At 43.1% G+C, this 15,212-nt stretch overlaps 1 protein-coding gene across 5 annotated transcripts in view; it reads right to left on the reverse strand.

The window, feature by feature from the left end:
* Positions 1-2,652: 2,652 nt before the first annotated feature.
* Positions 2,653-15,212, reverse strand: part of LOC103175703 (dynein axonemal heavy chain 9) — an 89,113-nt gene continuing 76,553 nt past the window's right edge. For all 5 annotated transcript variants that reach the window (XM_042342289.1, XM_042342285.1, XM_042342288.1 and 2 more), the window contains exons 63-69: positions 14,015-14,242; positions 13,146-13,337; positions 11,510-11,701; positions 9,220-9,390; positions 7,525-7,707; positions 6,284-6,673; positions 2,653-3,131 (exon numbers count right to left, since the gene is read on the reverse strand). In XM_042342289.1, coding sequence (XP_042198223.1) covers positions 2,904-3,131; positions 6,284-6,673; positions 7,525-7,707; positions 9,220-9,390; positions 11,510-11,701; positions 13,146-13,337; positions 14,015-14,242 — 1,584 coding nt within the window. In that variant the 3' untranslated portion in view covers positions 2,653-2,903. The remainder of the gene's footprint in view (positions 3,132-6,283; positions 6,674-7,524; positions 7,708-9,219; positions 9,391-11,509; positions 11,702-13,145; positions 13,338-14,014; positions 14,243-15,212) is intronic.

Consider the following 15,212-nt stretch of genomic DNA (forward strand, 5'->3'; position numbering starts at 1 on the left):
TCCTGTGGCTCAGCGTGCCAAGATAGTGGAATTCTTGTTTCAAGGTTTAATTTTAAGTGTAATTTTAATGGGCCAGCTCTCCAGCGCTTTAAAAAGATAAGCCATGATCACATAGAATGTCAGAACAGGCTGAAGGAGCTGAATGGCCTCCTCGCATTCCTATGAAAGAGAGAAGAGGCAGAGGCATTACGATGGGAGCATTTGGCAGAATGCCATTCATTGCTCCGGCACCCAACTTAGTAACATGTTTCCTCTCAACACTCGGGGCAGAAGGGAAACAAGTCGTTATAAATTTATCTTAAGACACAAATGGTTGAAATGATAACAAGGTATTGGGGCAGTTGCTGGCTGTCACAAAGCCAGATGTAATTACAGAATACGCCAATGAGTGAAATGTTACCGTTATCAGTATTTACTCGGTACACAAATCCCAGCGAGGGCCGGTGTGATCAATGTTGAGCGGTGTCAGCCACATGACCCATTGATACCGTGTTTGCATTAAGTCCCAGGCGTCATCGCAAATTGAATAAATCACATCTTGACTCGTGCCGCAGGGAAGCCTGCAGCCGCGCAGTGAAATGTCAGTGCTGCAGCTGAATGAATGCAATTTTGTTCTGAATAATTATCCATTTCAGTCTCGGGGTGGCTCACTCGGACTACCACTTGTCACAGTCCACAGACATTCAGACGAACAACGGGGGCTCAAATCTCTGTGGAGTAGAAAATCCACCTGCATTGAGATTGACTATTTTGTTAGCATTTCAAAGTGTGTAGATTTAGTAAACTCTTAAAATTCTGAGCCTGCTTTTACAACCTTACGGCACAAGAAGAAAGCTGTTCGACTCATCATTGGGTGTCAGCCTGGCTCAGCTGGTAGCGCTCTCACCTCGGAGTCATACAATTCTGGGTTCAAGCCACACGTTGAGACTCAGAACTCATTCAGACTCAGAACTCGTGTAGTCTATGTTGTCACTCCAGTGCTGAGCTTGTGCTGTACGGTTGGAAGTGCCGTCCTTGGCATGAGATGTTAAACCGAGGCTCCACCTGGCTTTTCGAGAGTTTGTTAAAGATTTCAAGGGCTACAATCAAACCTGCCTTCACAAATCTCAGGAGACTGAGCCGTCTCCTTTCAGAGCTATCCTTTCAGTTCCATTTTCCTGTCCTTACCCCAGACCCTTGAAGTTGACTCCTTTTAAGGTATTTTCTAGTTCCCAATATGGATTCTACTTTAAGCATATCCTAACTATTCCATATGTCAAAACATTTCTCCTAACCTCCCTCCCCATTTGCTCATTTACTGACCATCTTAGTTTGATGCCCTCTGGGTTTCTATAATAACTAAAGAAAGACGGCTTCGAAGTTAAGACTGAATTCAACAATTTGCCAAATTCCGCACACGTTGAAATGTTAAGAAAATAGCGTTGACCTCCAGACCCAGTTAGAATTCCTCCCCTACATTTGCAACAGGAAGTGGCAAACAGTGACTCCTACTGGTAACTGGGAATGTGTCACACTAACTCCAACTCCTTAATTAACGCTGCATTTGTGATTCCCGGTTCCAAATATCACATTTTCATCCCCCAAATCACTGATGTCACTTTGTGAAATTATAAGTAATTTTTATATAAACAGACTTGATTCCTGAGCGGCTACGGGTGAACTCATGCTTCCAATTGTTTTATTAATAATAATAATCCTTGCATTTGATATAGCGCCCTTCCACATCTTCAAGACTTCTCAAAGCGCTTCACAGAATATACGGTAAAGTCAATTGACTGTATATTTTGTGGGTAAAATGTTTCTGAAGGGTTAGATTGTAATTCTCCACTTCAGATGCAGTTGCGATTCAAAGGTTTTCGGTTGCTAATCTACCTTTACAAAGATCTTCTGCCCAATCACGTGTGGTGCAGCTTTAGTGCACTGATGGGAAAAATCCAGCTCTTCAGATTCCTTTTATCTCTTAATTCAGCTAACCAATTTTCTCGTTTTCCGACTGGTTTTTATCTCAGTCTCCAATGCTCAAGTGTTTGGAACAAATCCCCGAGGGAAGGAGTTGGTAATAGTCTTGTGGATGCTTTTCATAACCCTCCTAAAGCAATAAGAAAGCTCAATACAGCACTTTTCCCTCACCTGACAGTTCTGTGGCATATTGGTTACAGCATTCGCCTCGCAAGCGATCGGACCTGGGAATCCGATTCCAGGGCAGGGTGAAATGTTGGGCAAGTTTCCTTACTCTACACGCCTCTGTTTATCGCGGAGTAAGTAGGAGCCCGGTTGATAGTTGATTGGCGGATCGCTTTCTGAGGGTAATAATCCCTTAAAAAAATAATATTAATAATTTGGTCACTCAATCCTTCATCAGAGAATTATGTAACGCTTTTAATCTGGCCCTACATTCTCAAGCCTTCCAGTTACAGCTTACTTATTAAAAACTTTATATGTGCTTCATTTATGCCTCCCCTTCACACACATGCTGCCAGCCAGGCTGAGGTAAGAGACAGAAAAGAACCACCAAGCAAGCCTGATGTCATGCAGGAAGCCTTGAGCTCGCAATCCTCGGAGGACTGTGCCCTGACTCTCATTAAGCCAACTCAAAACTCGCTGAGTGATTAAAATATGCAGGTACAGCATCGTATCGAGGCTCATTACAAGTCGAACTTGTAGCTCTTTATTAAGAAAAGTTAGAAGATCAAAATGCAATACAACAAAAGTTTTGCATTTCTTTTCCTCACTTAATTGCAAACCTTTACACCTATTGAAAAGTTTGTTCAGATAGCAAAACACTATCGCCCTTAAAATATGTTGCTTTGCAAATAAAGTGCTTTGTTTTGTTCCCAACGTCAACAATAATGTCACCAGTTAGTACATTAACAATGTGAAAATGCTTTTTTTTTTGTTAGTCTTCAGATCTGCAGGAGCATCGCCACTCCTGCTAGGACCCACTTGGCAGATCTCTCCTTGGTCTTCAGATTGAACGTCCAGACATAGGTCGGGCCCCGTTGAGGTGTCTTGTAAACAGGGCAGGGGTACATGTTCCGTGTGTCCTGCTTGTCCACGGGAATAGCTTTGATGAAGATGACTGGCATCGCCGGAGTCAGTTCCTTCAGACGAGAATCGGTGATAATGCCGACCTTGGGAAGGGAGAGAAGACGAGAGCTCAATAAAGAGACTTATCCAAGCCAGCAGGTTTTATGCTCTGAACTAGAAATTCAGCAACAAATAAACTAAATGTGCGGCTCAATTCCTTCAGTAGAATAGAATGTTGCACTGGTTCTTATAATGAAATGCTCGATTGACAAGTCCTTGTTCGCCCACAAAACACAATCACTCCACTTTATTTTTATTTGGACAGCCGAGTGTCTGACACATACGGAAACCCTTTTATTGCTTAATCATATCCAAACCAAGCTGAGAATTCCATGCCTCCCACCTGCACATGAAATTTCCAGTGAAGCGCCTCACAGGATTTCCTGTGAAGCACTTTGGGACATCCTCCAGACTTGAAAGACGCTAGACCAAATGTCAAGATTAATACTTATTCCTCATTTCCAACACAAAAGCCACCCTAAACATTCAATGCCGTGGGAGGTTGAATAGAATCTGTGAACAATACAATTCTCCATTACACATGGTCAGGGCACCTTCCACCTGCAGAGGCAAAGAGGATCACGGGTAGGGTTGAGGGCAGGATGGAGAATTTAAACTGAGACACGAGGGCGGTTGGAATTGAGGTCAGGAAGCATTTCTTCATACGTAGACAATATGGAACTGCACTGCCTCAGAAAGCTGTAGAGGCAGAGTTTATAACCATGTTTAAAAGATATATGGCACATCTATAACTGGTTACACGGTACACTCACCACAAGTGTACAGCACACAAGCAGCATTGATCAATTTGTCCCCAATATCCAAATGCTTATAATGTTCCACCTCTGAATTTGAAACAATTCAACTAGGAACCAAAATTTCAATCAAAAAAAAATCCATGCACTTAATTTAGCTCAGTGAGATCAATAGATCCTATTAAAAAGGTACAGAAATCGTTTCAGACTGGTGATTAGATTATGTCTAATTACATTACAGTACTCTTCCGGGGAAACTTGATGGAATGCAGAATCTGTAAAGAAAGGAAATTTGAACAACTGCTGGCTGCCTTTGCACCTGAATTAAGGTCGAAGGGCAGAACAAACTCGGGAAAATTTGTCAGGTCAGCAAGAGTAATGACATTTCTGCTTCTTGTCCTATAGCACTAAGGATCTGAGCACTAAAAGATTGTGCAAACAATGCTATATAAAATCCTTTGAGTGCTCGAGTCAGATGATCCACTTGTTGGAATGTAAGCTGCTGTGAGTGGGTAGTGGAGAAAGGCAGCCATCACAGCTACAATATTTATACAACAGAAACTGGAAAGTACAAATACAAGGTTGAGATTTTGATCCCTTGTGGAAGTGCTTGAGATTGCGAAGTCAAAAGGTACAAAGCGCTGTTGTACTGCATTAGCTAGCAATATCCTACAATCCTGGGAAACTGAACTCTTCATCATGTCGTGTATCAGTAATACTGGCACAGTGAGGGACATTTCTCTATCCTATATGTGACACCAGTCCTGTAGCTCAGTGGTTAGAGCACACGCTTTGCAAGCGAGAGACCTGAGTTCAATTCCAGGCAGAGGGCGAAACCTCGGGCAAGTTTCCTTACTCCACACAGAGCCTAATAATAATCCCTTCAAAACCAAAAACAATAATAAATTGGTCATTTTCAATCTACGACTGTTTGTGGGACATTGCTATGTGTAATTGGCTGCCGCGTTCGCCCACAAATATACAGTCAATTCACTTTACAGTGTGTTCTGTGAAGTGCTTTGGGACGTCCTTCCAATATGAAAAGCGCTATATCAAATGCAAGGATTATTATTATTATTATAGATGGCAATCCTCAAACATCTAGCAAGACCTTAACCTGATGTCTGCCCTCTCTGTTAGCAGCTCTTCACAGAGAAAAAAACCCACACATTTAAAGGCAGACAGGATGCTCCTATTCCAGGCTCCTAAATACAACAACAACAACTTGGATTCATATAGCGCCCTCCACGCCGGACGGCATCTATATCCTACAACAAAAGAAAAGAAAGATATTGGCTGGACATTGACACACCAATACACAAGGCAACAGAGCTCCTGGTCAACCAATTACCAGCCACCCTGGTTTATACATTCAACCCAAGTGCATAAGTAGTAAGTACTCGATGTGGAATGATTGATTTTCTAGGGAGTTAAGAATATTTATTTTGGAAGCGTTTCCCCTAGAAAACACACCGTCACTGCTACACTTTACAATACATCCTGTGAAGCGCTTTGGGATGTCCTCCTGACGTAAAAGACACTGGTATCTAATGTAAAGATTCTTATTCTTATTATAATAATTTGCAGTCGTTTTTTGTGAAAAAAAGTTTCACCGTGCTAACTTTGATTTATATATTAAAACAAAATGCAAAAATCACATGAATATTTAACATCAAACCACATGAATATTTAACCTGACTGCCGGCACAAAGCGACAGTGGATTAAAGGAGACTTATTGCTATATCAATATCCAGCTAAATAACTGAATATGCAGTGCATTCCCATCCAGAGCCCTGTCAATCCATACTGAGCAGAATACAACTGAAATGGTTCACCAAAAAAATATTGGACACTTGGCCAGGATTGCTTTCAATCAGACAATGGTGGGATGGGAGGTGGCTATTTTGCAATGTTGGTTAACAGATTTATCCAAAAAGTGTTTATTGTGTTATTTAATTTGGGGAGGGCACAAGTTTGCAGGGCTATGTGGAGAGAGCGGGGGAGTGGGATTGATTTGGAAGCTCTTTTCAAAGAGCCGACACAGACATGATGGGCTGAATGGCTCCTTCTGTGCTGCATAATTCTATGATTCTATGGTTCTGTGATAATTTCTAAAACATCAAGAATGTCACAAAGAAACACGTTTCCTATAAATAAATAAATCAATGAAGAAATACTGCAAAATTATACCCCAACAGTGATGGGCTCCGCAACCCTATCAGACCCATCCTTCCCCAGCTCCCCTTCCACCAGTGGAACGAGTTCAAGATCCTCGTCCTAACCTTTTAAGTCTCTCTGTGGTCTTGCCCCATCCTACCTCTGTGACGTCCTCAAACCCTACAAGCCTGGCTGCTCCCTCTGCTCAGCGGGCACCAGCCCCTTTCAAGACCCCGGGCTAACCAGTAAAACAATTTGGTCAGTCAATCCATGACTCCGTTACCTGAGTGTCCCAGCGAGCCCCCTCCATGTACAGCCCATGTACATAGGCTCCTTCCCGCGGTGGGCTACTGAAATCCTCACGGTTTTTCTTTGTAACGTCACACTGAAGGCACATCTTGTCTAAGGGCCATTCGTTCTTCCTGGCCATGGCCTGCATGATGGCTGTGAGGAAGGACTGGGGGTTGAAGAAGCCGGCCAGCCATACTGCGGAGGGGAGGGCAAAGTCAGCCGTCCAGGCTTCCAGCTCTTTAATACGACACAGGAGGTCAACAAACCAGGCTGATAGTCCGGCCATCGAGGGATAAGCCTGTTTGGTCCAAGAATCTGGTACTTGATCGAAGAAGATGGAGTTCTGTAGGCTCTCCATATCGCTAGTCATCGTCAGCTCCCCCTAGAGGAGAAGTGAACAGATATTTAGCCGCACATTAGCGTTTGATTCAATTATCGTCGAACTAGAACTCGGACAGCAAAACCCAACTGTAGGAGGGCGTGGGTCGTGCTTGGAAAATAAAACTTGCACAGCAGTTTTAACAATAAAAAGAAAGCTTTATTTGGGTAAGGAAGTTCTGCCTTTTCACATCCATCTTCTCCAGACTCCCCTTCCTTCTCTCTATCACCCAGCTCTATACTGGTACTCAATTAGCACTGAGCTCCCTTGATTGTGGCACCCTTTTACTGAGTCACAACAATGTGCTCCTTTACACTGAGGTTGAGTGCCAAAAACAGTAGAAAGCAGTGACAGGGTTTATTCCTCTGTCCCTGTCACACCAACAACATTAATTGATGAATATGTGTCAGTTTTCAAAACACTCCAGGTTTCCCGGAACTAGGTCTTAGTGGAATGAAAGATATTGGAGTTGAAAAAGCGCTTGAGAAAATAAGGACAAGTCTCACTGCCCTTGGGAATTCTGTTCAAGGTCAAATTTGGTTAGAGCAGGGTTTTTGTGAGTGCTTCACTGAGTGAGACACACTTTACATCACAAGGCAGCCTTCTGGGCAACATTCCAGTTAAGATGGCCAAACCTCATTCCTCACGTCAGCCTCTGCACTATATAGTCCTCCCCATTAGTTCTTCTTCAGTAAGAAAACCATTAATTATAATTAATTATCCAAACAGTAATTAATACCTCAATATAACCATACTCTGTGGTTGCCCTCCAGCCAATCCAATTCTCAGTCCCTACGGATACGGATCATTGTTCTCAACCATCAAACAGCTTATTTTAGTCCATGTAACCATACCTTCAAGCCCAAATCCAGTTCCTTAAGCGAACGGTTAATCTCTAAAGTCAGGGCATTCATTCGCTCGCACTCTTGGAAAGCCACCACAATGTACGGTGTGCGCTCCTCCACTTTGCTCATCAACTCAGGGATGTTAAACTCCTCAGGCAACTTCTCCATTATCTCGTCCAACACAGCCTTCACCTGGAGGCCAAAAGGACAGAGAGTTGAGCTGTGAGGAGCCCACACTGCAGATCCCTGACAGCTGCCTGAAAAATGGGACAGAACTCTGGCTCCTTTGTGACTGAAGAGATTTACGGCTCTGAAGCTGATACACTTTCTACTCTACCTCTGGTGATGAGCTGTGACAACAGTATTAATGGGAAGTTCGAGAACAAGTGCAAGCTATAAGTCAGGTGTCTTTAACAATGAACGTTAGCTGCAGCTTTTGAAGGGCAGGCTATAAAATGGGAAAGCATCGCACACTAACTGCGTATGGAGAGGAAGACGGAAATGGGCAGGAATTGGGTTATTGGGTTACCTGATGTCACATCATCAGAAGTAATATTCAGTTTATGCGGGAACTAAACTGAATAACTTGGGTTGGCCCTATGTCACTAACTATCCCCTTTGTAGGACTGCAGTCAGAGAGAGTTCCAGCTGTCATTTCTTCAAAGAAGATTCACTGTGGCAGATCGGAGAATTCCTCCTAAATTGGGGTTTGACTGTGAGCTCAGCAGAGAGATCTCTCAATGTTCCTCCTGGCCAGTGTGACACGGGCTCAGCCTTTGGTATGTGGGCCCCCAGCAGCATTGCCATGATGGCCGCCAACCCCAAAGGTACCAGGCGCGACACTCAGTGGTGTTTGTGCCGCCTGGTGATCAACTGTACCATTGGCTTTATTGATACTTTACAAGAGGCTACATTTGCCCTCCCTCCCCGTGGGTACCATGTCCCTCTAGAATTTACTGAAGGTGAATGTGATTTATACACATTAGCCTTCGCCTGGTGGGATTACAGATGCCCACTGGGACTTGGTTTGCTTCAATGAAAAGGTTCAGAGGTCACCAGCTTTGCACATAAATATTAAGTCCTTTGCGGGATAAAGTGCAGTTCATTGAGCATAGCAATTTCACCAGGAGAAACATAACCCGTTTTGTTAGGCTCAATATATCTTCAAAGGCTGGCATCGTGAACACAGTGACATGAAGATATTAAGGATTAACTCTATCAACCATGTGTGAGCAATATCATTTTTCGGTTTCTTTTTCTGCCAATTTTCTACACTCCATTGAAGTTCTGACTGTTTCCTTCCCTTGGGGAATGGTTCTACAACAAACTGTTGGCCAGGAGAAAGTCTTCTCTTTCCAAATAGTGCCATGGGATCTTTACCATCTACCTAAACAACCAGATGGGACCTTGGTTTACTCTTTCATCCAAAGTATAGCCCCTCTGACACTGCAGTGTTCCCAGCGTTGCAGTTGAGTACCAGCCTCGGCTGTGAGCCCAAAGCCCTGACATGGGGTTCAAACCCACAACCTTCTAACCCTAACATTGTGACCATCTGAGGCAGGATAACACGTAAGTGGCCATTCCTCATGTGATGCTTTGGTGGAAAGATGGGAGGAGGGATATTCTCTAAAGATGAACGTGGATGATGAGTATGGAGTAGAGTCTGAATTTCACAATTGTATTATAACGATGTTTCCTGGTTACCTTTTCCTCTCGGGTGCTTCCTGCTCCCTCTCCGCCACTGCTGTCCCTGGGCTGCATCTCCAGCACAGTGCGGAACAGCTTCTCCGAGGTCAGGGTCAGGAAGCCAATCTCAGCATTGGGATGTAGACCGTAGAGGTACGGAGACTCAGGGGGAAGCCCATCATCAATATACTGACAAAGGACAACACGGAAATACAGTAAACAATGCCATCAATCAAATCAAGGCTCCACTGGGAGCCATGTGATTCCCAATGAGTAAGTTAGTTACAGCACAGAAAGAGGTCACTGAGCCTCGGCTGATGTAAACTCCTCCCTTAGAGCTGATTACTCTAATCCCAATTCCCTGCTCCCTTTAACTTTAGTCCTCAATTGTTTATACAATTCCTTTTGAAGTGCTTATGGTCTCAGTCTCAATAGTCACTTGTGGTGAAGCGTTGCATATTCCTATAGCCCTCTGGATGATAATGTTTCTTTCATATAAAGTTAGAGCGACAACAACAACATAAATGAACTGCATTTATACAGCGCTTTTCACTTTGGGAATATGGCCCCAGGCGCTGAAGGGACATCAACTTCACAATAAATCCTGTGAAGCGCTTTGAGAGGTGTCAAAGATATGATAAGATGTTACATCAAATGCAGGGATTATTATTATTATTATATTATTATTAGGGCCAGATGATGCACTCATGCATGTTCCATTCCCATAGGAAGTCAATCAGCTGGCAAACCACCCGAATCCACTTTCCCAAAATTGCCCTTTGTATTCCTGAACCTCTTGATCTGTTGCCTTGACATCTCTGAAAGTGGGAAGAATGTGTGTGAAGCTTGTTTTCCTCTTGACAACATTTAGTGATTGACAAATCCTCCAGAGAGAAACCATCTGTTGAGGAGATTTTATGTGGACTAGAGGAGACGAGTTAATATTTCCATAAACTGATGAGGTTAAACAACAAAAGCACCAAATGAAAGTCTATGGAAATAGAGACTCATCGAATCAGCAACCATTCAGTTCAGCCACAAACATTTAATTCATTTAAGATATTGAGTGCTGCATTAACATATCTATGAAAAAGCAAATCTTTATGATTTTTAAACAAATTTATACAACACAAAGAATTAAGATGCTCTGGTGAACGAGCAAACAAATTAGTTTGATTTGCAGATATGTGCTTATTAACTCCCAGTTTGTTTTGTGAGGTTCTGCCAAAGGAGCACCTATATAATATTATTATATTATTATTATTATAAAGGAGCACCTGGAGAGGTCTCTGATTGTTGAACATTCCTGTTAACCCACTGTTCTGAGAGGCCCCAGTGAGGACCACAAAACTCCCACTGCTGGTCGGTAAAGATCCCATTAGAAACATATAACAAGAAAGATGTTTAGTTATCAGTTTGATGGATCTCGGTATCTTGCAACTCTCAGGTCACTGGGGAGGATGTGAGCAGGACAGTCGGAGGAATAGGAAGAGGAGGTAAAGGAGAGAGATGGGAGAGGGAAGAGTAAAGAGAGTAGAGAGCGTGATAGTGGGCTGGAGAGAAACTGATAGCAGGGTTGAGGAGACAGAGTGATAGAAGGGTACAGGAGAGAGGGGTAGAGGGAAGAGAGTGTTAGAGGAGAGACTGATGGAGGTGTAGAGCAATAGAGGGGCAGGGAAATGAGTGATAGAAGAAGAGACAGGGGAGTGAGAGGGAGAGGGGAAGAGATTCCATCATCAGCCAGTTATTGCAGTGGTCAGTGACTGAAGCCCATCCTCCAGATCATTCGTCTGACGGAGATAATCATTTGGAGTTGAAGCAATTTAACAGAGAGAAGACGGGGAAACCAGACTTTTAAAACAATAAAACACTTAATGCATTGTCTTCTTCTAAATCTTATGTCACCCGGATTAAACACCCAACAGGTTGATGATGTGGCTACACAGTGTAGGAAGCTTGTATCACTTTTACTGTAAAACTAGCCACAAAAAAATGCATAGAAAAGATGGACTCCAATTTTCACTGCATTTGCATAAATTTGCAATTATCACACAATCGTAATCATAGATTCTATTTCTGTTGAATGGAGAGCGCGTGGATTATAAAACTCTCACTCAGAGCTGGATTATATGGAATCCTGTAGGGTTAGTGGTTAGAGCATTCGCCTCACCAAGTGGAATCCATCAATAGATTTTTCCTTCTAAACTTTTCATATTTTTCCACCTAATCTACTTGAACGATTTGCCAAGTAGTGTTCGGGAAGAACAAATCTACATTAACAAGCAAGTGTCCTGGCATCACTGCTTACCTGGTGGTACGCATTGTAGTCTAAGTTAGTTGGAAGAGGAAATCCAGGCGCAAGTAACAGTTCCCCTTCCATTATCTCTGACTTAATGAACTCCTCCAAGTAGGTTCTGCAGAGCCTTCTGTCCCAGTCGTCTGTGATGTGTCCTCCGTACATAATCTCGCCAAACAGATAGCGCAAGTCGTCATAGGGGACCTGAAATGACAACAGTATGTCGGTAATAAAGAAAAACTTGTGATTTTATATCACCTTGTTGCATTGAAATGCCACTCCCAATAAAGTGTAGTGACTGCGCGTTAAAGATCCCACGGCACGATTGAACAAGAGAATACAATATCTCCTAATGGCCTGGCCAACAATAATATAATAATAATCCTTGCATTTGATACAACGCCTTATCGTGTCTTTGAGACATCTCAAAGCGCTTCACACAATTTTACTGTAAAGTGAATTGAGCGTCTTCTCACTTGCGAGGCGAGCACGCTAACCAACACACTACATGACTCTGCAATCTCCCAGAGACTTTCAGGTGACCAGATGATCAGCTTTTGCCGACTAGGAGCCCTGAATGAGGCAGGCACATGGTCCATGTTCATTCATTCACGGTTGTAACTCTGGGATTTATATATCGCTTTAGACAGGATAAAGTCCCTGCAGTGATCTAATTTTGTTTAACATTCCTTCTCACACAATCTCACAGGCAATTTAAAATAGGATTTCATACAAATTCAACCCGTGAAAAGGCCTGACAAGGAATGAAGGCAAATAAATGATCCACCATTTCTGGTTTAAGAAGGAAGTTTGTGGGATTATTATTTTGTAAGCAGCTCTTTACTCCTGGTTTAGGTCTTAACAGGGATCCTCAGTCATGGAGGGAAGAGAGGGAGTGGTGGTGGGAAATTGAAACAGGTTAAGTCGTAATGAAACCATTTGTTCAATCTTCTAATGCATTCATGCAGAATGGTGTTTATCTCTCAATTGCAGGGTTACGTTTCTACCTCGGAGCATAACATAGCAGGCTTGATTTCTCTGTGAATTGTGAACATTCCAGCAGATTTCATCCGATGTGCCGTTATTGCTGAACTCGGCTACAAATGCAATATGAAAAGTGCTGCAATTCCTTTCCCTCCGGCAGTGAGCAGTTGATTTAATGCACTCGATTGAAAAAGAGCTGTGCGTAACCGTAGTCTAGTGTAGTCTGGAGGCTATGTTAGGGTCAGCGACAGCCAAAATCAGACACTATTTGCAGAACAAAAGGCAATAGAGGAAGGTTCATGTCCTCACTCTATATAAAAATAAAGGTTTTTCCTGAACTCCAGTAATGGTTGAGACATAAATTGTGCTTCTTTATTGCCAAACTTTTCAGAGAAAATTACAACTGAGTTGCTCTTATACCATCCATACCATTTAGGCCACCTCACCTGGATACATGTCATCCCTTGGGTTTCAGGGCCTTGGGATGTCCTCCTGACGTGAAAGGTGCTATACAAATGTTATTTGTGTTTTGTTGTTGTCCCACCTGCTCCACCCCTCCACAGCAATGTCCCGCTCATCAGTTCAACCTCTCTTGGTCGTGCGACAGAGAGCAGAGAGAGAGACCTTCAATCTGATTGACTTATTAACCTTCAGGTTTAATTACCTTTGCATTGGCCTCCAGGTAGTTATAGAGAACGTAGACAGAGATGGTCAGGTCCCCAGTGTTGAAGGGGTAGGATCGGTTCCAACCTTGAGGCCCAAACTTGCGTCTCTCAGCCACAACCGCGTGAAAATAGCAGAGAGCGAAGAGGATGCTCTTGAATTCATTCTCCCGGGCACACATCTCCAACGTGTCCTGCAGAGTGTCAAAGGGTAAGGCATTTTACAGGGTTTCCATCAGTCATCAAGAAAACTTTCTTCTTCATTGAGGCTTTAACTTCTCACAGTGACTTACATCCTTCAGGTTCCGTATAGAGAGAGGAAGAAGAACCTTTGGCCCCTTCGATCTCTTCGTTCAACAGTACTGACCTCACCATAATCCCATTACAGCATCAAGTTGTTTCTGAAATATCTTGGACTGAACAACCCTTTCTGGTAACCTTTTTGCTGTGTTCATTACTTTCTGTGTAAAATACTCTTAGGTGTCTGTCCTAACGTTCTGAACCTGTGCTCCTCCTACCCTGCCTGGTTTGCTGTATCTGAAACCATTTATTTTCACTGTTGCCTTTAGCATTTTATATACACTGATAAGGTTCCTTCTAAGACAGGCTTTTCAAGGCTGAAGAACGCAAGCTTAGTCATTGGTTCTGATGGAAACAAATCCCTGTTGTCATCATGGGTTCCCAGTATTCCAATAATAATAATAACAATAATAATAATACTCAAATTTGATATTGCATTTTTTACATCTTCTGGACGTCTCAAAGCGCTTCACAGAATGATACGAGCGGGGTACATGAAGCAGACCTGTGCCCATTTGGGTACCTGCAGTGCTACACCGTACTAGGGAGCTGGCAGGACACCACCCAATACCTGGTTGAAGTTATCCAGAGCCTTGTGTAGGTTTGCGTGCATTCCTGTCGGAGGTTCATTGGTGATTTTGATGGAGTTTTCCAAGATGCCCTGAGGGATGATGTGGCTTTCAGCTGAGCTGGCCGGCTCCGCACTGATGAAGACCCGGAAGTTCTGGTGGCTCCCGTCACTGTCCTGCTCCAACTTCCTCTCCAACGTACTCAGCCATTTGGCCACTAGGTGAATATTCTGCACATAATAAACATCAACAACATTACAAATCAACACAGTACTTAGCAACATGGAAGGTTTTCTGACTCACGCTAAATAATAACAATAATAATCCTTGCATTTGACACAGCACCTTATCACATCTTCAAGACGTCTGAAAGCGCCTCACAGAATACACTGTAAAGTGAATTGACTGTATATTTTGTGGGCGAAATGTGGCAGCCAATTGCTCACACCAGCGTTCCCAAAAACAAGCGTGGATTGAGTGACCAAATTATTTATTATTTACATTTTTTAATAAGTAGACAATCGCTACACTTCATGGAAACATTTTGTGAAGCTCTCTGAGTGAGACACATTCTCCAGGTTGTAAGTGTTGTCATCAAACACAGGGATTATCGTGATTGGAACTGAGAAGCTTCAACGCAGGCGTGTGATGCCAGATACTGAACGTAAAATGGACAAGTGAGAGCTCCCGTGTTGGTGCTGGGACCAAACTCACACAGCTTTCTGCAGGTGACTTGACCATTGTTTTCAACAAAGCCCAACTTTAAGAAACGCTATGGATAATTGGTGGATGCTTTGTGCTTGGATCTACCTAATGGGAACAAATGTGCAACGATGCTTCTAGTTCAGGTCAAATGTGCAGAATGAAGTTGAAGCTTTATGTAAGTGACCCAGTGTTTCTCTGCAATTGATGGATCATAAAATGACAGCTACAGACATGATACCTTCAGGCATCGCTGAGACCCGACAGACTAGTGTATGACTCTACACTTATTCCATCAATCAACATTTGAATTGTCAATTTCCCCATGAGTGATGCTGCCTCACACAAATGGGACAAGGTATTTACCAGCTAATAAGTGATATTTGCACCAATACCTTTACAGAAACAGCTTGACATTAACGCAGGAGATTAACCCTTTGAGTACTGGTGTCTAATTACCGGGCCTTGACCAAGCAGCCAGCTCTGCTCGTTAATGAT

The sequence above is a fragment of the Callorhinchus milii genome, unplaced genomic scaffold (genome assembly GCF_018977255.1).
Source record: "Callorhinchus milii isolate IMCB2004 unplaced genomic scaffold, IMCB_Cmil_1.0 Scaffold20, whole genome shotgun sequence".
NCBI lineage: Eukaryota > Metazoa > Chordata > Chondrichthyes > Chimaeriformes > Callorhinchidae > Callorhinchus > Callorhinchus milii.